This window comes from Alexandromys fortis, unplaced genomic scaffold, assembly GCF_014885135.2.
Source record: "Alexandromys fortis isolate MF-2015 unplaced genomic scaffold, M_Fortis_MF-2015_v1.1 scaffold_150, whole genome shotgun sequence".
In the NCBI taxonomy this organism is placed as follows: domain Eukaryota; kingdom Metazoa; phylum Chordata; class Mammalia; order Rodentia; family Cricetidae; genus Alexandromys; species Alexandromys fortis.
The window spans coordinates 2,961,326-2,983,018 of record NW_026068027.1 but is presented as its reverse complement, the minus strand read 5'-3'; the positions used below and the strand labels follow the sequence as shown (position 1 = coordinate 2,983,018).

Sequence of the window (21,693 nt, the reverse complement as noted above, 5' to 3'; positions counted from 1 at the left end):
CACGTTAAAGACAGGCTTTATGTGGCCCGGAACTTGTTGGCACACTCATTTGGAGTGAACTATTCAAGCCTCCCTAACTCTGCTTAAGCTGCACCCTCCTTGCCAACTATCCAGGCAGGAGCCCAGAGCATCAAGAAAAAGCACGGCGGGAGGCTACGGGGGTGGAGAAGCCGATTGTCCGCTTTATTGGACAAACCAGAAAAAGTGAGCAGTAACTGAAAAGTGGTTAATCCTTCTGGGAATTTTGGCTAACCGGCCAGGAATTAACCTTGGCAGTAATTAGGCCATCAATGACCTTTTTAGAGACTGTTCAAAGACCTCAGCTTTGTTTAGAGAACTTCTGTGGGTGGAACCAGCTGTTTGCAGAAAGAACAGCGTAAAGCCCGGCTGCTCCACAGCACGTTCAGGACCAGATCTCCGGCCGGTGCAGGGTGCAAGGCAGCCGGGTCTCCAGTCGGTCCTGTGGCATGGGGAAGCTCAGGCTCCCACACCCAAGCGTGGCCGTGCTGCTGCCGCTGCTGAGGCTGCTTCTGCTACCCACGGATATCGTCATATCACAAAAACCGTGAGTTCCACAGAACGCGAGAAGCTTGGCTTTAGGGTCTTGGTTTTTCGTTCTTTTCCTCTAACCATCTCCTTCTTTCTCACCTCTGAAGTTCCTCCGAGATGTCCCCAATCCCACTCATTCATTCGTCCTCCTTCACTCACCCTTAAACATTTCTGAGCTCTCTGGATTTTGGAACATCCAGATCCCCTTGTGATGCACCATCTTTCTGGATGCTTGAAGTAACAGTCGGTCTTCGGGACTGCGAGACCCTGTGGTCTTTACATTCCTCACCTTGTTTGACTCAATAAAGACACACCTCTCCAGAGTGGCGCTTTGTCTCGAGAGTCACAAATCCTTAGGAATGGCTCACAGTGTGTATGTTGATGCTGAGAAAGTAAAGGACTCAGTGACAAGACAAGACTTTTGTGCAGATTAGCTAGTGATTAGGTCTGTGTTTCGAAGAAACAAGAGTAGACAGATAGACAGGCAGACAGACAGACAGAACAATATTTGGGAGCACAGGCTCTAGGTAATTAAGGGCAGATCATACAAGAGGATGTGCAAGAATCGGTGATAAAGGTATAACTGTTATCTACCATTTACTTACTCATGTTGGAGACTGTTTTCCTTAGTGCTTGTATTTACTCAAAAGAAGAATGTTATTTGTTTTCATGAGGAATATCCAACCACGCATCATCAATGTTCACTGAGAGGTGGGGGGGGGGGCACAATTCTCAATAAAGATGTGCTTTGCAAGTATTTCTATTTTAAATCTATTATGTATGAATCATCATTTATGTATTTTGGTAAGCTGTGCATTATAACTTCTGAAAATAATTCAGTCATAAGAAATTTTTGGCACAGATTTTAGTTGCAAATTTAAAACAAGAGTTACTGTTGTATTTTCATACCCATGAGTTGGGTATAGCCAACATCCATGTTGGATAGACCACAGGCATATAAGTTTCATGCATAAAAGTATAATGTGTATATACCTGTTAATAAAAATTATGTTGTTCATGAGATATTTTTTAGCATAAGGAAATCGTAGTATAAACTTCTAGAGAGTTAGCAGCACAGAAATTTAAGATTCTATGGAGAAGTTGAAACCTAATTTAAGAGAAAGTAAGTCTTATTTTAGAGTGCCAAAAAAGGTATGTTTGCTTGTGTTTAAAAATACAATAAAAATAGAAGTTAACTTGAGAGTATGGAAGATGGGCATGGCATTTAAAAGCAGTCTTGAGAGTTGCAGCTTGAAACTGGAGTGTTTTTAGTCGTATGTTATGGTATTGAGAAACTCTTTGCCTTTCTCCTGAGTTACCAGAGGATGGGCTGTGTTCGAATGGAGCTGTTCCCTACTTTTGGAAAGTCAAATACATATTATGCAAATAAATTGTTGGTGTGTGAGCTTTACAAGTTTGCCGGATACATGCATACACCTATCTATATGTCTGCCTGTCTATATTATCTATCTATCTATCTATCTATCTATCTATCTATCTATCTATCATTTTTTGTGAGGTTCAGATTCCATATTTGTAAAACAGAAACAAGTTGTTGGTGTGTGAGTTTTACAAACTTGCTGGATACATGCACACACCTATCTATCTATCTATCTATCTATCTATCTATCTATCTATCTATCATCTATCTATCTATCTATCTATCTATCTATCTATCTATCTATCATCTATCTCTCTCTCAATAAAGATGGTCACTACAATGGCCTGGGAGCAAAGAGGACGGTTAGTTTTTACTCCATTCATGGCAGTTCGGTGTCTGTCTTTTCTTCCTATGCAGCTAAGGATGAGGGATGGTAATGGTGGAACTGTGATGGGACATAGTGACATTGATGGCAACAACTCCCTCACTCTCCTCTAACTCCTCCATCCCCAGAATCTACATGATGTTGGTTCCCTCCCTGCTCCACTCAGGCGTCCCTGAGAAGGGCTGCCTCCTCCTCAGCCACCTAAATGAGACAGTATCCGTGAGTGCTTTCATGGAGTCTGTCCAGGGAAACCAAAGCCTCTTCACTGACCTCGTGGTCCACAGGGACTTGTTCCAATGTGTCTCCTTCACCGTGAGTACAGCCACTTGGCTTACTTAGAGTAGGGATCTGGTGTTACCAACGCAAAGCACTGAGAAACTGGGTGGAGGCAGTGGAGCTGGGTGCAGGGAGAGTCCAATAAAGAATCTGAAGCTAGCAACCCAGTGGAGAGATCCAGTATCCACTTATCGGTTTCACCTACATATTATAGGCATATTGAAAGTAAGTTCAATGATCAAAGAACAATTCTATTAGTCTAAAAAAAAAAAAAAAACAACAACAACAGCACGCAGTAGAGACGGGGGAAATGTAAATTTTACTTAAAATTAAAATCATTTTTTAAAGTTTATAAAGCAAACTAGATCAACATTAATCCTCTCCCAAGAGTAAAAAGCTACACAGAGAAACCCTGTCTTGAAAAACCTATAAGTAAATAAGTAAGTAAATAAATCTGTAGAAAGCAACCTGGGCATCTGTAGAAGCCACACTGGGCATCTGTAGAAACCACCCTGGGCATGTGTCCGAAATCTCTTCAGGGCTGGATGCACAGGAGATACTTGCAATCTAGTACTAACAAAGCACTTTCTTTTTCCCAGTGTTGAGACCCCGAATAGCAGTTCCTACAGTGTCCTGTTAGTGGATAACTACTTGGCCAGATGCAGTGTGTAACTGAGTCCAGACTTCACTGTATTTTCCATACAGATCCTCAGACCCGGCTTTTCTCATTAGTGTTCTTTCTCCACTTCATGTTCAGGTCTTCCCATTTGTAAAATGTAAGAATTTTTGCCTCTGCCAACTTCCAGGATGAGAACGAGGAAACAAAATTAAATAAAAAAGGGCAAGATCTCCATAGAGATGTAGAACAAGGAGAGGAGGAGGCTGGAGAGACTCACTGGGTTTCAGACTCTTCCATATTTCAGGTCCTACCGGCTTTGTTCAATGAGGTGATGTTCCTCACTGTCCAAGTAAAAGGACCAACTCATGAATTCAAGAAGAAAAGCACAGTGATGATTAAGAATAAAGAGAGTTTGATCTTTGTCCAGACTGACAAATCCATCTACAAACCAGGGCAGACAGGTATGGTGAGATCCACAGTCAGGACAGCATCAAAAAGGAAGCTCCTCTCCCTCTGCCTGACCCCCATGGTCCCTGTGATCCTTGGTTCCTTAATAGTTGTATTGCCCACCTATAAGGACTGGTCAGGGGCTCACCAAAAATTTTTTATTTCAGTGAAATTTCGTGTTGTCTCATTGGATGAAAATTTCCACCCCCTTAATGAACTGGTAAGTCTCCTATTATTTGCATGAAACCATTGTTATTGGTATAAACTTGAGGGAGGAAACACTGGATGGCACTAACAGTGATTCCTCATGCTGCAGTAGTACAGGGTCCTCATTTGAAACAGGGTCCCAGGTCAAACAGTAGGGACCATGTTCTGCCACTACTGTGACAGATCTGGCACTCAGTCGCTTGTTACATACTTAAACTTACTCTTCAGTTTCTAACTAGGAAGAAAATCAACAATGGACAGCCGTCCAAAAATCTAAGTTCAAGTATTTCTTAGAAATTTAAATCTTTTTCAAACGCATCAAAATCTCTGCTGTGAAAGAAGTTGCAAGTATTAAGTTTATTTCTTTGTGAGGATTCACATCTTTCTACCGCAATGTGGACATCAGATCAACTCTCCATCCTCGACCAACTTTCTACTGTATCTTCTCCTCTTCAAAAGAATCGATGCTCTTTTAACCCCAAAGGCAAAAGGAAATGCCATGACCCTGGCTTCTCTGTCTCACACACCTAGTTCACACAAAATTGTGTTGGTTAGAAAAATACTATTTCTTACTACCTGAATTGTTACAACTTGGTCAACATCTGTAAGCAAGATGGATGTGGGATTCTCTTCTGTATACTGTGAATATGTTTTATTACCAATGGTTAATAAAGAAGCTACTTTGGCCTATGGAAGGGCAGAATAGAGCTAGGCAGGAAAACTAAACTGAATGCAGGGATAAAGAAGGTGGAGTCAGGTAGATAGCATGTAACTGCTGAAGGAGAAGGATGCTGGAACCTTACCAGTAGATTAATAGCAATGGGTTAATTTAGGTTGTAATTTAAGATGTAAGAGCTCACTAGAAATATGCCTGAGCCATCAGCCAAACAGTGTTGTAATTAATATAGTTTTGCGTTCGTTATTCGGATCTGAGTGGCCAGGATACTAAAGCGCAGTCTCCATTTACACAAGACCCATCACAGTAACCCTGATATTTGTCTCTCAACTTCTATTTTCACTCCACCTAAAATCAAATATGATACCCACCACTCTGTCAAGCTAACATGTATGAGCAATATATATGTCACAGGCATACACATATATCAAACAATATATCTATATATAGTATACATATATATATGATGTCATCATGTGTGTGTGTTTTCTCTTTCTGTCCATCCTTTTAGAATCAGGACAGACAGACATATTGTTCTTTTCTATTCTCAGCATCTAGAATGACACACAACATACAAGTAGATCTGGGTGGTAGAGGAGCTGTTCTCATCTTTTCTCTTCCTTAGCAACACCTATTGGTGCGTATTAATAGTTGGGCTCAACAGTAGTTACTCCCAGAGGATGCTACAAGCTTTTAGACAGTATTGCAGTATTGGTAAAATCTATTCCTAACAATAGTACACTATAGATAGATAGATAGATAGATAGATAGATAGATAGATAGATAGATAGATAGATATAGATAGATATATCCATTATATATAGGTATATATAATTATCTATATATATCCATTACCCATGGCAACTAAGTTCTTAATATTACCTATTAATCACTTGAAATGAATTAATTAAATTTGAGTAAAATTTAATTTGATAGAATATATGTGTGTGTGTTGAGTTATTCCATGTATTTGAGAACATTATACAATTCTCTCTTTTCTTTCAGATTCCTCTTCTGTACATTAAGGTAAGCAATGTGAATAGTTTACAATCAGGAGAAAATCAGTCAGCAGTCATTTCACGGGAAATCTTCTGTGGGGACTTCTTACAATCATATGCCAGAGACTCTGCAGAAGGAAGAAGCTTCACCTGCCCTCTGAGCCCTTCTCATGCACCCTCTTTATGGATAACGTGGAAGCTTCCATAGATTTCTTTCATAACCTCCCATGTTCTCTGCCCTTTTATGAATTATGGTTAATTTATTACAGGACCCCAAAGGAAATCACATTGCACAGTGGCCGAGTTTCAAGTTAGAGAGTGGCCTCAAACAGTTGTCCTTCCCTCTCTCCTCGGAGCCCCCTCATGGCTCCTACAAGGTGGTGATATGGACAGAAACAGGCAGGATCATAGAGCACTCCTTCTTCGTAGAGGAATTTGGTATGGATGGTAGAAAATCATAGAATGTTGTCCTTTATAACTGAGACCTCTAGAGCTCATAGTTTGAGTCCTTTGGTTTCCTCTGGATGATTTTGGGCTTCGAGTTGTCAGAGGCTGCTTGTTTGATTCCCATCTGTCAAGACCCAAAATAATCACACAGAAACTATATTAATTAAATCACTGCTTGGCCTATTAGCTCTAGTTTCTTATTGACTAGCTCTTACATCTTAAATGAATCCATTTCTATTATTTTATATTTTACCACGAGGCTCACGGTTTATTATCAAGGTTCTGTCGTATCTGTCTCCTGTGGCAGCTAAATGGCTTCTCCATGACTCTGCCTACTTTCTCTCAACATTCAGTTTAGTTTTCCTGACTAGCTCTATTTTGCCCTATCACAGGCCAAAGCAGCTTCTTTATTCATTAACCAATAAAAGCAACACATAAACAGAGTAGAATCAATTACATCTAAGTCCAATGGGGCATCAGTGCTTTGTGAATGAAATTTAGTTTGCTTTTTGTAGCAATACTGAATGACCAAAATAAAACATTGTTTCAATAGTGAGAGGGGGAGGGAGGAAGAGAAAGTAAGGAGGGGGGGGAACTCTTCAATGTTATAGTTCCTTAATCAAAATCTTTACTTGAGAATGAAGTTAAGTGTGGATTGGAGAATAAATAAATTGGAGAATAGAGATACCTCTACAAAATACTGGAATATCGTTAGAGAATTGTTACAAAGAAGTAGACAATATTAAAGTCTCCAACTCTGCAGCGTGACCACTAACCTCCTTTCTTGCGGTTCACAGTGCTGCCCAAGTTCGAAGTGAAGGTGGCAGTACCAGAGACGATCACCATTATGGAAGAAGAGATGAACGTGTCGGTGTGTGGCGTGTGAGTTGATAAACACAACAGCGACAGCCCTTTGAGGCAGACTCACCATCTGAGATACTTTGATTTCCTCAGGAGCAGGGGCAACATGGGAAACTTAAATACCTCAGGAGTGTTCCCATAGGCCATGCTTATCCTGCTCCTTTTTGTGTGTGTGTTTCCTTCTTATTTCCCTTTATATCATCTCTATCAACTATAACTATCATGAGGTGGGGACCATCTATAAAAGGCCATGTGGCTGGGATAGATGCTACAAGTGAGAAAACTGAACACACACACACTCGCATACACTCACGTACATATGCAAGTGTACTGAAGGATGCTGGTTTTCCCTTAGCCGTAAGTGACACCTTACTTACGAGGTGCACTAAGGAGAGAGAAAAGTAATGCCCGCGTATAGAGGAATTTCGGTCAGTAACAGGTCACTTACTTGACCTTGCAAGCAGTGGGTAAAGAAAGTGGGTTCAGAATCCAAATCGTCCTTAACTCATCAGGCTGTTTGAGCTGTCACCTCCCTCTCTGCACAGCCATTTTCACAGAGAGACTAAGCATGCTCTTTCAGGGTGATCCCTTTGAATGCAGAAATGTCTGAAGGACCTTCGGCGCCCACGAGACCTGCAGTGGCCCTCACAGACCAGAAAGCAAAAAGACCGGTGCTGCATTGAGCTTGTGCGTGTGGCACACACACTAGCAGCTCCTTGGAGTCATGGCCACCGAGGCCCCTGTGACTACTGACCGATGTTTTTGCAAAGAGAGGAAGGGGATACTTCAAATTTCCAAACTGGGAAGGACACAAAGCTATCACATGTGACATTAATGCCACAACTCTACTTCTTTTATAAAAAGTAAACAAACATATACATAGAGATGTACACCGAGAACACATTCTGGTAGATTGGACTCTTGAGTCATTTTGAAAATGTTTGCTGTTTCTATTAAGTATATTTTGTGTCTGTAGGTATTACTGTTCCTTTAAGAATGTAAAGTCACACAAACTCTCTCACCTACGGACCCTAGCTTGTCATGCTCTTATGAGTGCGTACAAGGAGGGGTGCATATGGGTACACTCTGTGAGATCAGGAGACCATTTGGAAGAAAAGAGAAGAGAAAGGTAGTATTGTGGCCCCAAAGTGGAGAAGAGAGATGAAGGGACTGGACAAGAAGAGTCGTGGGAGAATCAAAAAAAAAAAAAAAAAAAAAAAAAAAAGCTTTTGAAAATGTCATAAAGAAACCTAATACTGTGAGTCCTAATTTAATTTTTTTGATAAAACAATCTATTTAGCCTTTGTAACAAAGCACCACTATTTAGATTATACTGGGATTTAAAAGTTAAAAACTGAATATGGTGGTATATGCCTGTCATCTCAACACAACGGAAGCCAAAGCAGGAGGATGGTGAGTTCAAGGCTACCCCAGGCTCTAAAGCTGTCTCAAAATAAATTAACTTATAATAACAATTAAAAAACAAAAAAGCAAGATTGACAAAACACCTGACAAAAGAAAAATGAGGTGAGTTCCAGCACGTGCTGTAGAGGATTTTCTGAGTCCAGTCGGTTTGTCAGCTTCCGGTGTGTGATGAGTGACCTCAGCAGAAGGCAGAAGGAAACACTGTGGATAGATGTGCTGTAGCTGAAGGGGATCGCGGAAGAAAGCAACGGGGATGTCCAGTGCTGCTTTGAATCATGTGGCTACGTTCTCATGGCAGATACACCTATGGGAAGCCAGTTCCGGGACATGTGGCCGTGAGAATTTGCAGGAATTACAGTCATCCTTCTAACTGCTTTGGCGACGAGTCATTGGCTTTCTGTGAGAATATCAGTGAACAGGTAGGCTCAGAGCTGTGCCTTCTGGGAGCTACCAACAAACTCGTTGTTTGTTAGCAGTAACAAGCTGTTAAGCTGGGAGACCGTCTATAATACCTTTAAGAAACTTTTAAAAACAATGACTTAGCTAAAAAATAATTACTTGTCTTTTGCGATTGCCCAATGTACATGTCCCAGAACAACAAGTCGAACCATCCAAAGCCGTCTCAGGTATCTTGTGTAAAAGAACAAGACACGCCACACATCTTTAGAATCACTTTGATCCTGAACTGTGTCCGTTCTGTTTTCTTTCTAGAAGCAAGAATCTATTACAGTGCCCTATGTAGATGCCAGGGAGGTGAGACAGTCATCAGATAGATGGCCAGTTACAAGCTGTCTGCCGTGGGGGCAGGGACCCAGCATTCAGAGAAGTGTTAGCGCTGCTGTAGTTAGATAACCTAAACCGTTAGCATATCTCTCAGCTATTCTTTCTAGCAAATATCAGGCAGTGAGGAATTACATCTGTCAATTATACACAAGATATCCTTATAAAATTACCCATAAGTAGTCCCTGGATAGTGCATAATGTGTCATAATGTGAACAGTATGCCTAGATTACTTTACTATTCCCCCTAAATTCTGACCGATTAACTGATCCATCCAGTATAATTTGCAATATGTTTTTGTGTTTTATTTTCTCCCTTGTTAGCTAGACAACCAGGGCTGCTTCTCACACGTATTGAAAACCAAGGCTTTCCAGCTAAAGAGGCAAGAGTATGAGATGCAGCTTGAAGTGAACGCCAAGATCCGAGAGCAAGGAACAGGTTGTGTGTCACATGGGCGTGGGAGAAGGAAAGGGCACGGATTTCTTGCCTGGGCCAAATTAGGAACTATAAGAAAGAGGCAACAATGTAAGAAATTCCTGGCTATCAGCCGTCAGCTGTCGAAGAACATCTCCCCTCTGTTTCAGATGTGGAAGGAACTGGAAAGGGGACCGTTAAAATCACAAGAACCTTGAGCAGCCTGTCATTTGTGAACGTGAACTCATACTTCAGACAAGGGATCCCATTTGTTGGACAGGTGGAGTAGCTTTCCATTCACCAAGCCGTGTGCTATCAGAATTCACATGGCGCATACGATGTCTGCTAAAGTTGTGCCTTGCTGGTGCTCTCAATCGATGTAGCCCAAGGGGGAGCATATAACCAAATGTCTATTACCAAAAGTTATGATGTATAAAAATACATGCTTTTGACTTAAAGTTGAATTTGAAATCTCTAAAATTATCTAAAAGCTTATCAAGTTGGTAAGGTTTTTTTTTATCAGTTTTAGAACAGCATTGTTTCAAATCAGTAAGTCTTTTCATGGTCTACTTAGCAGATTTTATAATGTTATCCCCTAACCTTGTCAAAATTCATAATGACAAGTTACATTACCCTTCTAACATCAAATCCATGTAAAAATGGACATAGAGGTTGTTTTTTCTTTGTGCCTAGGGTTTTTCATAAATATTATCTTATCATTAGTTTTCTATAAGAACAAATACATATTTTTTCTTTTGTCTTTTCTCTCTTCTCTCTCTCTCTCTCTTTCTGTGTGTGTGTGTGTGTGTGTGTGAGAGAGAGAGAGGGGGGGGGGCAGAGATATTATTCCTCCTCGGGTGCTATCACTTTTTAAAATTGTTTTTATTGAGATATATATTTTTTCTCTATTCCCCTCCCTTCCTCTCCTCTCTTTCTTCTGCCTTCCCCCATGATCCCCACACTCTCAATTTACTCAGGAGATCTTGATTCTTTTTCTACTTCCCATGTAGATTAGATTCATATATGTCTCTCTTAGGGTCCTCTTTGTTGTCTAGGTTTTTCTGGGATTGTGAATTGTAGGCTGATTTTTATTTGCTGTATGTCTAAAAGCCACTTATGAATGAGTAATATTATATTTATTTTTCTGGATCTGGGTTACCTCACTCAGTATAATGTTTTCTAGATCCATCCATTTGCCCACAAATTTCAAGATGTCATTATTTTTTTCCACTGTATAGTACTCCATTGTATAAATGTACCACATCTTGTGTATCCATTCTTCAGCTGGGGGGCAACTACATAATTTTAGACAGCCCTAAATATAGAGTGCTGTTTGAGGCTTCTACCCTTTCGCAATGGCCCTTCTTGCAGACCTGTGACAACTTTCTGTTACGAGTTTTCTAGTGTAAGCAGATGTACAAATGACCTTCGTGACTCCAGTAGTCTGAGGAGACCGTTGTGCCCAGCTCAGTGTGTACTGTGTATTGTGCAGAACATATTCAAGAAACTGTAACCATTTCCTAAAATCCAAGTGTAGTCCATTTACAACTTCTTCAAGGTCTAGTGCAGTGTTCCTAATTTAATGCTGGGAAATTGCTATCCATCACAGGACCCCTTAGCAAACGACAGAATAGTAAAGTTGGGTGCCATTCTTGTGCTTGCACATGAAGCTACAGCTTCTTGATAAACCTAGATTTTACTGGTAATTAGGAATACTGATACATGCCAGCCTGTTTTGTTTTCTGCTACCAAATGTATGAGTGATATGCCCATTGCCTTGATCTCATCATTATACACTGTTTACATATGTATTGAAATTTCACATTGGATTTTATAAATAGATACTATGTGTTAATTAAAAATAAAAAAAAAACATTTCAAAGTGAGGCTGGAGAGACAGTTCAGCTGTTAAAAGCTAGGCTCACAACAGCAACAAAAAACTCAAAGTAGCTTATAGTTTAAAAGAAGTCATCAACTTTATAATATGGACTGGGTTGTTTCTTTTATCTATCTATCATCTATCTTTCTAGTCTATATATCTATCTATCTTGTCTATCTATCATCTCTCTATCTCTCTCTATCTATCATCTATCTATCTATCTATCTATCTATCTATCTATCTATCATCTATGTATCATCTTTCATCTATTTTTCTGAGTTCAGTATTAACAACAGCTAGGTTTTAAAACCTGATTTACTGCCAAGTGTACCTCCTCTGTTTTACTTTTTGGCCTATGGAAGCACGCCCTCGTGTCTGCCTATTTTCCAGAAGGCTGACCGTCTAGGATGAGAAGCAGGGGCATATGTAAGTCAACTGGAGAAGCACTCGGGACCTGTATTAGGATTCTTTGCTTGCATACACAATGACACGCCGTGGCACTAAGCCATAGGGAGTTATCCTGTCCTCCACAGGATGGGTATCTGAGGCTCAAATAACTTGACTAGTGGACTAAATTTTCTACCATCCTGTAACGCTTGCCTTCTAGAGCTCCCTGTGTGTTGTGTGGCGCATACACTGTGAATGAGCCACAACACATCTACTAAGCCTCTCCTGTTTCTCCTTGTTGCTTCGTCTCTCCTTAGACTCTCACTTTGCTTCCTGGGGTTAATTACTGCTCCCCAAGTATACATTAGTGGTGTATTTACCTAGCATCTGTCTCTTTTACCACCTTGTCGCTCCTTGAAGAGATCCACAACCCTGGGACTGTGTACATGTGACACCTAAGGATAGACATTTGCTTTGAATCTGCAGGTGCTCTTGGTAGATGGGAAAGGCACCCCTCTTCCTTCTGAAATGGTCTTCATTGAGGCAAATGAAGCTAACCACCACTCAAATGCTACCACTGATAAGAATGGCCTGGCGTGGTTCTCCATCAACACCGATGACATCCTGGGAACCTCCCTCTCTATCAGGGTGAGTGTGGGAAAGGGGTTGCTGATGGCATGCCTAAGTCATGACAGCAAAAGTGCAACCCAAAGAGATGAAATCTCCAAAGTGTGGTTTAGTCCTGTGGAGCGAAAACAGCCCTAGAACTGGCAGACAATTTAAGAACAAGTTGTAATAGCTTTAATTAGAAAGCTATGATTAAGTATGGGTGCTCTGCTTTGTCAGATGGCGCATACACTGTGGCAAAATATTATTTCAGTTTCTCAAAAAAAAAAGTACATTAAAATAAAAACAACTAGGGGTATCTCTAAAATTTAGCACTCTAGCTATTATGTACACTATTGTCCGCCCTGCCGCCCAGGTGCACGACCGTAGCTAATGATAATGCAATGCATATTTCAAAAAGCTAAAAGAAAGTATTTTAATGTTTTTACCATAAAAAATAATAAAATATTTCTTTTCTATTGTCCTGGCTGCCCTGGAACTCACTCTTTCGAGCAGGCTGGCCTCAAACTCACAGAGGTCCACCTGCCTCTGCCTCCCGAGTGCTGGTTTAGAAGTGTGCACCACCACCACTCAGCTTTCTTTTAAATATTTTTGAATGTTTATGTCAACAAATAGGATATTCAATCTGAATTAGATGCTATGAAATTCAGAACTATAGACCGCACTCATCACACACCTGAGATAGGCCTGGGAAAGATATCAGCTAACTCTCCAGCTCAGCTCTAGGCAGTGTTTTTTGCAGTCACGTTCTCAAATCCCTAAGGTTGCACCATTTCATTTACTCGTAAACTCAGTTGGCACTGATTCCAAAGATGCGGCGACTTTGAGAAGCAGCTACTGGTGTTTACTTTCCCTGGTGAGGTTTTGTAGCTCCAGGGTCAGTCCGCATGGCAAAGCAGCAAAGGGACCTGCAAGCCAGCTAGTCACAAGACACTCAGCTCTCGGTACTCTCTTCCGATACATAAATACCAATCTCAGAGTGTTCTGTGGTGGAAAGGCACACCCGTACCTCTGTACACAAGGCAGGTAAAATAAGGGCTTCTCTGACTTCTCCTCTAGTGGGAAAGACTTCTAGCTACGGTTAAGGAGGGTAGCAAACTTCCAGAGCATGCTGAGGACCATGGCCTACCATCTGGTGGTATACCATTGTTTCTCTAATTCACTAGGCCAAGTACAAGGACAGCCTCGTGTGCTATGGATCCAGATGGTTGGCAGGAGAGCATGTGGAGGCATGGCACACGGCCAACGCAGTTTTCTCGCCAAGCAAAAGCTTTGTACACCTGGGATCGGCACCTGGCAAACTGTCCTGCGAGCAAACACTGAAGGTCCAGGTGCATTACACCCTCAATGGAGAGGGCGTGCAGAAGCTGAAGGAGCTGGTCTTCTGTTACCTGGTGAGAAGGGAGGTTAACTGCGTTACTGCCTACAGATGAAGCTCTCTGTGGACATCACGGCTTTCCCTTCCTTTGAAAGCTTACTGTTTTCATGTATATGTGTACCCGTGACTGTATGCTTGTGTATGGGTGCCTGTGGAGGCCAGAAAAGAACAGCCAGTCCCCTACAGCTGGAGTTACAGGTGGTAGTGAGCTGCCCAGCATGGTACTGGGAGTGGAATCTGAGTCCTTTAGAAGAAGCTGCACAGCTTTTGACTGCTGAGCCGTCTTTCCAGCCCCTGGCTTCTTACTCTTGTTTCTTTCTAAAGTCTAACTTCTCATGGGGCTAATTACTTTCAGCAGGGGCTCAATAAGACAAGCCTGTACATTAGAAGCTAGGTTAAGGTCTCTGTTGGAAAAAAAATGTTAATTTCCTGTCTTGCAGATAATGGCAAAGGGCGGCATTGCTCGATCGGGGACTCACACACTGCCCACGGACCAGGGAGCCAGTGAGTATGGTATTATCTCCACTGTTCTGCTCCATGCTGACCACCCAGCCTCATTGCCTGTCAGGGATGCTCCCAAAGGGTCTCTCCCCGATAAGTCACAACAAAGAGGAAGTCAGGGAGAAAGGCAATGTCCTTTTTGTCATTCTTGATCAAATAGTTTCTTTTTTTCCAGTATATTTTGCTTGGGTTCCTTAAGCTGTTGATAGGGTCATGAGCATATTGTAGTTGTTTCAGAATTTCCAGCCAGAATTATTTGTGGGCTGCTATTTCAATGTGAAGGACATTCGAGAGCTGTATAAACTTCGAGTGCTTTCTACTTCGCAGGTTTTATGCTAAACTCTCTCTCTCTCTCTCTCTCTCTCTCTCTCTCTCTCCACCTCTCTGCCTCCCTCACTCCCTCCCCGCCGTGTGTGTGTGTGTGTGTGTGTGTGTGTGTGTGTGTGTTTCTCCCCTGAACTTAGTTTACCAAAGTTTAGTTGGGCATTTCTAGCATGCAATGGGGCTCTGCTCAGGAAAAATAGAATAAGAAACATCTGAAGGCTCCCCTGTTCTGATGGGGTCTAAACACTGATTTACTAGAAAACTATGAGCAAGCACCTTTTCCTCTTTTGGTGCCAAAATGGAGGCACTGCAACTGACGCAAGAACATTTAATGCAGACATGACAGCATCCAAAGGCATCAAAGCCGGCTTCTGTGGGAGTGTAGGCTTCCTCTGTTGGAGAAAAGGACACCACTATATGTTTCACAGAGGGAATGAGTGTAGTGTTAGGAGCAGCAGGCCACTTCCTGCCACCCGGCTAGCTTTACCCGAAATAATTACATGGAAACTGTATTCATTTAAACACTGCTTGGCCCATTAGTTCCAGCCTCTTATTGGCTAGCTCTTACATATTGATCTAACCCATTTCTAATAATCGGTGTAGCCCACGAGGTGGCTTACCAGGGAAGATCTTAACCTGTGTCTGTCTGGAGTGGGAGAATCATGGCGACTCACTGACTCAGCTTCTTTCTCCCACTATTCTGTTCTGTCTACTCCACCTACCTAATTTTCTGTTCTATGAGGGCCAAGCAGTTTTCTTTATCAATTAACCAATGAAAGCAACAGATAAATACAAGACCCACCTCCATCAAAAGAGGACATAAGTATAAATACAGGAGAGCGGATTTCATGGAACTGCTTCTCCAGAGCCAGGGTTCTACGAGGTAGCCATGCATTTGTCATGTGGACTGTTGGTCACGTCCACTCATTGGAGTTTTCATTGGCTAGGCCAGGGGCTCGGACCAGCTCTGTGCGACGAAGTGACTCTCATTTTCACTCTGAATGTGTCTAACCCATGGTTGCCGTCTCCCATTCTCTCTGCTCCAGAGAAAGGCCATTTCTCCATAGTAATCCCAGTGGAGTCAGACCTGGCTCCTATAGCTAGATTGCTCCTTTATATCATTCTGCCTGGTGGCGAAGTCGTTGCAGATACTGTCAAATATGAGATTGGAAACTGTCTGGTCAATAAGGTGGGTGCTTCCTATAATCAATCAAATTTCTACATTTAGGACTCGCAGTCCCTGTTGCTAGCCGCTCTTTTATACATGTGTGGATTGTCCCAGCGACGTCCTACGAGGTCACAGCAGAGTCTCATTAAGAATTTGTGTTATTGCATCGTTTTCAAAGTTCTCTGTGCGTATGGCCTAACTCTCGATGCTTCCTTTCTCTCTCTGTGATGGGATATGGGGAAGCACGCAAGCAAGTCTAAATGCCACATGAAGCCTGAACAAAAACACTTAGAGCGTTTTGCAGGCCACAAATCCAGAGTTCATGAGCTTTCATTGTATATCTGAGATACAAGACTGACACGTCAAACCTGACCTTTTAGAAGACTCTGTAGAGACCATCACAATGGTCTAATCAATCTTGAGAATCAGAGCAAATTCCAAGGCACAACAAAGCCTTTCTCATGTAGGGTAACACCAACCACTGGGAAAACAACCAAAGTTGTTACATGCTGGAGGCGAGGAACACCTGGGAAGTGTAAGTGACCCCGGGTGGAATATACAGAAATTGGTTTTCCTGAACTTTCTTTCCTCTATGCCAGGTGGATTTGAGCTTCAGCCCAAATGATGGCCTTCCGGCCTCTCGTACCCTCCTCAAAGTCAAAGCTTCTCCTCAGTCCCTCTGTGCCCTACGAGCTGTGGACCAAAGTGTGCTGCTCATGAAACCCGAGGCTGAGCTCTCCGCATCCTCAGTGAGTCCTTGTCAGCTTTGCAGATGAGCGACAACCATGTGGTGTGAGGGCCTTGAAACAAAGGGAAATGCCCGAGCAATGTAAGACCTATCGAAACTATGGTGAGGCTGAGGGAAGGGAAAGAATACGATCAAAATCTATTACAGGGAAGTCTCAAACAGTAAATAAAAACATAAAGACAACTATAGTTCCCTATAGGTTAATAGTTTTGAAGTCTTTGACAGGCCCCTTGCTCACTGAGGAAGATGCTTGCACACATTCTCTCCTACTTTCTGTTTCCTCATCACACTCCCAGCTTCTGTGAGTGGATCAAAAAACAAACAACAAAACAAAAACAATGCAAGTGTTTTGCTCAGTATATTCAACCAGAAAACCAGTGTTTTGAAGGTCAGCCTGGTCTACACAGCAAATTCCGGGACAACCAAGACTACATAGAGAGACCCAGTCCCAAACAAACAAACAAGCTAACAAGATTTTAAAAAGGAAGTAGAAGTAGAAGAAAATATAACTTCTTGGTCTTTAATTTTTACTTTATGTCATTGCTGTATGTTTATGACGTGTGTGGATGTGTGAAGGCTACAGAGTAGATCACAGGTTGAGAACAACTTTCAAGCGTCAACTTTGCCCTTGTGCAGTGTGCTCTGGGGACTGAACTCGGGCCCTGGGGCTTGCGTGGCAGACACACCCGCTGAACCATCTCATCAGTCCACGCTGCTTGGGCTTTTCAAGTCATATTTTAATAGAAAGTGTTAAAAATATATTTAAAGGACATGTTAAGTGCATGTCAATAAGCAGAACAATAGCCCTGGTTTGTGTATGTGTGATGTGATTTTTGTGCTTGTCATAGCTCTGAAAGGCCAGCAGCACTGATGGACACAGAGTAGACAGCTAGTGCTTCTGTAGTCATGAAGAGGGAGCGTTTGGGCCTTTGTAACAGGACATGAGCGCCTTTCAAGCCTTTGTTAGTATTTTACTAATAAAACAGTTTTACCTGGTGGTCATCCACTGAGCATGCTCTCAACACCTGCTGTGTTCTCGGGCTGTATAAGTGCTGGGACCTGGTTGGGAGCTATGAAAAATCAGATATTTGTGTCCTACAGAATTTACATTCTCATAACTGAAATGGACCATCTATGTTTGGGAGAAAATCAAAGCAGGGGCGGGGCTGGGGGCGGGGCTTGTGAGGATGACCACGCACTCCCAGTCCATTCTTCCCTGGCCACCGTCTCTTCTCCTTGAAAGCACATCCGTGCCTCTCTCAGCACTGGGTGTCTGTTTTACTTCTCTCCCCTGAATGGATTGAAGGCGTTGTGTCCAGAAGGTCAGAGGTCAGCCCCAGAAGGTCAGAGGTCAGCCTGTAGGGACTGCATGATGACCTGGAGCATTTTGTCTCTGTCCCCTCCCACACGGAGGATGTCTACAGTACTTGCTCTGTCTGGGACAGGTGCCCTTCATTCTATGCAGAGTTTCTTGCTAACTGCAAGGTGGCGACAGAAATGTCACTTCATTCCTTCTTCCCAAAATATAGTGCCACCCACAGCACAACTGTGTCTCTCATCATTAAGGCATATCTCAGTGCTTGAGGAGAGGGAAAGTTGGTACTGATGCTCTTGGTCCTGTGTTTTGTTTTGTTTTAATAAAAAGCCACATCAAGCTAGCCCTACCTGCTTGTGTTTCTGCAGATTTATGATCTGCTCCCAGTGAAAGACCTCACTGGCTACCCTGAGGGTGCGAATCTGGAGGAAGAAGACAGCAAAGACTGTATCAAGCATAGCAATGTCTACATTAATGGCATCCTGTATTCCCCGGTGCTGAATACTAATGAGGAGGACATGTATGGCTTCCTAAAGGTAAGCTCCTTACCTTAGAGACAGCTCTGAAGGCTCTGAAAGTATCCTGTGTGGAAAAGTGTCTTGTCACTGTTGGAACCAAGTGACATCTCCGAGCTCACCAGCAGGAGCAGATCTGCCGAATGCAGCGACTTCAGGACCAATTTTAATGACTAATAATGTTTTCTTTTATTGAAATTTATTGTTTTGTGATATTTCTAAGTATCATGTATAAAATCATGACTGTCGGGGGAGTTTAAGGGACAAAATTAACACCATGAGCGTGCTAATGTTCCTGCTTTAAATACACACACAGGAAGTTTACTTCAGATGGAAGGACTTGTGCATGCTGTGCACTGATCATCTGATCATCTCCTTTGTAGGACATGGGGTTGAAGGTATTCACCAACTCAGATATCCGTAAACCCAAGGTCTGTGGATGGTCCGGAAACAGCAGAGGAGGTTAGTGCCGAAAACACTGACCCAAACGACATAAACAAAACATGATCAAAATTAACAAAAGACTTGATTCGGATGTATGAAGCCCATTGCATAATGTTCGACGATATTAGCTCAAGTCTGATACTGTCACTCCTCTGCCAAGTACAGAGCACAAGAGGCCGACTGTCGCCAGTGGCCTAAGAGAGGTGCAAATCCAACGCAGGCACACAGTAAAGAAAGGAAGGGCTCTGAGGAGCCAGGAAATCTGTCTGTCTTTGCTGATAGAGATGAGGGGCGCATGGAAAAGGGATGGTGCCCAGGAGCTCAACAAGCAGGCTGCCTTCTCCCAGTCAAGCAAAGACGTTGCTCAATGGCCCTAAAGTATCAGTGAAGACTCTTCGCCGTGTTGGGGGATGCCAGCTGGGTCTTTGCTGAGTCACAATGGGCAGCATGGGTTTAGTATTAAATTGCTAACTAGTGACTGGCCATGTTAAGTACAGAGAAAAGGAAAAGTCTAGGGAAACATTCCGTGAGAATTCCTTTTCTGTATGACGTTTACTACAGAGAATCGGATGTCTTTATTTATGAAATGTAGACTCCGTTATTATTAGGATTTATAGGCAATATAGGTGTATGATCTGCCCGTGTATCTACTGTCTATCAGTACGTCCATCCGCGTACATTTCCCTAAAGGGAGTGGCTGTCATGTTCAGGGTATGGGAGAGCTGACTGACATTCGGACTCACTATGGCGTACAGAGCTTTTCTAGCCCTGCTTCCTCCATTGCTGTAAACTCTTTCTCAAAACCGCTACCATATCTTTTTAATTTGCTCCCACAGACAAACATGTTAACGGCAACCTAGGCTTCTGCGCTCCCCACCTCCCCTTCACCCCCCCCAGCACCCTAGGTCTCTTCATGGGGCACAATGGGCAGTAGCTTCCTGGGATTGCACAAGCCCCTCCCTCCCTTTTGTATACAATCCAAGACTTTCTGCCATGCTTCTTTTATTCTGTGCTTGAGATTTTCTTCCCCTGGTTCAGTTTGTTCTAATGCCTCAGAATTCAGATGAAATGCCAGTTCCTCTGAGAAGCCCTCCTGATTGTCCATGTGTCCTTCCTGATCTTTCTGTGGAGGCGCCTTGGTAACACAACATCTCCTGACCCCACTCTTGGCATTTATTGCCCCTGTCTCCTCTCCTACCACAGGACCAGTTGCGTACCAACTCTCAAGCCAAAGCCCCAAGGAGGATTTCCTAAAGGCTCCTGAGTCTCCCAAGGAGATTATACGGAAATACTTCCCTGAGACATGGATCTGGGACTTGGTGGTCTTGGAGTAAGTAACTTATTTTTTATGTAAGATGCAGAAATATAGATCCATGGCAGTTTTTCAACTGTAGTGGGTTTTCCCTTCTTAATGTATCTATTGAGGATTGTGTAACGCGTGTCTCACTTTCACTGTGGCAGCATCCGTACGGTTGAGTGATGTAGAAGCCTCCTAGGTTAAGTTGATTTCTAAGTATTTGTTTTATCATAAATGGGATCACTGTCTTTATTTATTTTCCAGATAGCTTGTTACTGGTCTAGAAGTGCAAACATACTTTCATATATTGATTTTGTACCGAACAGCATCATTGAGTTTATTGATTAGTTTTGTTTTGTTTTGTTTTTTAATGAACATTTGAGATTTTCTTCATTTGGGATGAGCTAATCTGTAAACAGGAATGATCTTCGTCGTCTCCAGCTTGGGTACTTTTGACTTCTCTTCCCCCTCTAGTTAATTATTCTCGACAGTGCTCGGTTGAACCAGAGTGGGAATGGGCTCCTGGTCTTGTGCTGGGTATTATAGGCGGAGCTTTCAGGTTTGCTTCACTGGGTACAGTGTCCGGGGTTCTCAGAAGCAGTCTGTGTAACCTGGAGAGAATTTCCCTTTGTACCATCAGGAAGGGATGCTGGCATTTTGCTCTGTACCTGTTAAGATAATCACATGGGCTCTACTCTCTCATCAGCTAATGTGGTGTGCCACATTGATGGCACTGTTTCTCATTCAGTGAGAGATGTGCTCACCGCATCATCTCTTTAATGTCCCATCAGGCTCAGTTAGCTGTTATTCTATTAGGGATTGTGTTATGGGTTTCTGTCTCTTTAAGAGACAAGCCACGCCCACCCCCTCCCCCATCAGCTGAGGCAGGCTGATCTTCAGCCTGAGCTCGCTCTCTTTTCCATCTTCCTCTCGGAGAGGCAGCTTCGCTTCTGCCTCTCTCCCCACTTCTCCGCTCCCCCCTTCTCTGTCTCTGTCTCTTTCTCCCCCTCCTTCTCCCTTTCCCCTTCATAACCCCCTGAATAAATATTCAACCTCACCCTGCATGTTGTGTCTATCCATGTCTCTGTCTCCTGCCTGTCCACCATGTGTCTCCCTGCCTGGGACCAGCCACTGCTCGGGGACCAGCAGCCGTCTCTGCCTGGGACTGGCTGCTGGCAGGGTCCACTGTCTGCTGCCACGTGGCCCGCTACCACCATTTGGGACCTACAGCATTTCTGTTGCCTACTGCCATCGGGGATCTTGAAGCATTTTAAAAATAAATATAAAAGATTGTGTCTTGGTTTATTTAAGATATTGGCTTACAGACTGATTTTCTTGTGGGGGTCTCATCCAGCTTGGCTATCTGATTGAGGTTGGTCTCTATTGCCATTTTTGAATGTCTTTAAAAGGCTGATACTAATTCTTCCTTAAATTAGGGCAATTGAAGAATGAAACAATCTTGTTAGAAAAGATACACAAATTTGTTTTGTGCTTTTTAACATTGTTAAGACTTGTTTCTTGACTTAGCCTGTGATCTACCCTGGAGAGTACCCACTGTGTGCCTATTATTGTCCCTGAAAGTTCTAGATAGGTCTGTTTGGTTGATTGTTTTTTTAAGTTTATTATTGCTTCATGGGATCTGTC

The 21,693-nt window shown here is 42.7% G+C and overlaps 1 protein-coding gene across 1 annotated transcript in view; it reads left to right on the top strand.

Moving 5' to 3' along the window:
* The first annotated feature begins 283 nt into the window (after window positions 1-283).
* LOC126514905 (alpha-2-macroglobulin-like) overlaps window positions 284-21,693 on the top strand; it is a 42,987-nt gene continuing 21,577 nt past the window's right edge. The window contains exons 1-18 of the mRNA XM_050164134.1: window positions 284-565; window positions 2,444-2,627; window positions 3,515-3,671; window positions 3,825-3,877; window positions 5,546-5,566; window positions 5,808-5,976; window positions 6,783-6,867; window positions 8,570-8,690; window positions 9,376-9,490; window positions 9,637-9,746; window positions 12,219-12,380; window positions 13,526-13,753; window positions 14,178-14,241; window positions 15,609-15,751; window positions 16,330-16,479; window positions 18,162-18,329; window positions 18,692-18,770; window positions 19,956-20,082. Coding sequence (XP_050020091.1) covers window positions 468-565; window positions 2,444-2,627; window positions 3,515-3,671; window positions 3,825-3,877; window positions 5,546-5,566; window positions 5,808-5,976; window positions 6,783-6,867; window positions 8,570-8,690; window positions 9,376-9,490; window positions 9,637-9,746; window positions 12,219-12,380; window positions 13,526-13,753; window positions 14,178-14,241; window positions 15,609-15,751; window positions 16,330-16,479; window positions 18,162-18,329; window positions 18,692-18,770; window positions 19,956-20,082 — 2,234 coding nt within the window. The 5' untranslated portion in view covers window positions 284-467. The remainder of the gene's footprint in view (window positions 566-2,443; window positions 2,628-3,514; window positions 3,672-3,824; window positions 3,878-5,545; window positions 5,567-5,807; window positions 5,977-6,782; window positions 6,868-8,569; window positions 8,691-9,375; window positions 9,491-9,636; window positions 9,747-12,218; window positions 12,381-13,525; window positions 13,754-14,177; window positions 14,242-15,608; window positions 15,752-16,329; window positions 16,480-18,161; window positions 18,330-18,691; window positions 18,771-19,955; window positions 20,083-21,693) is intronic.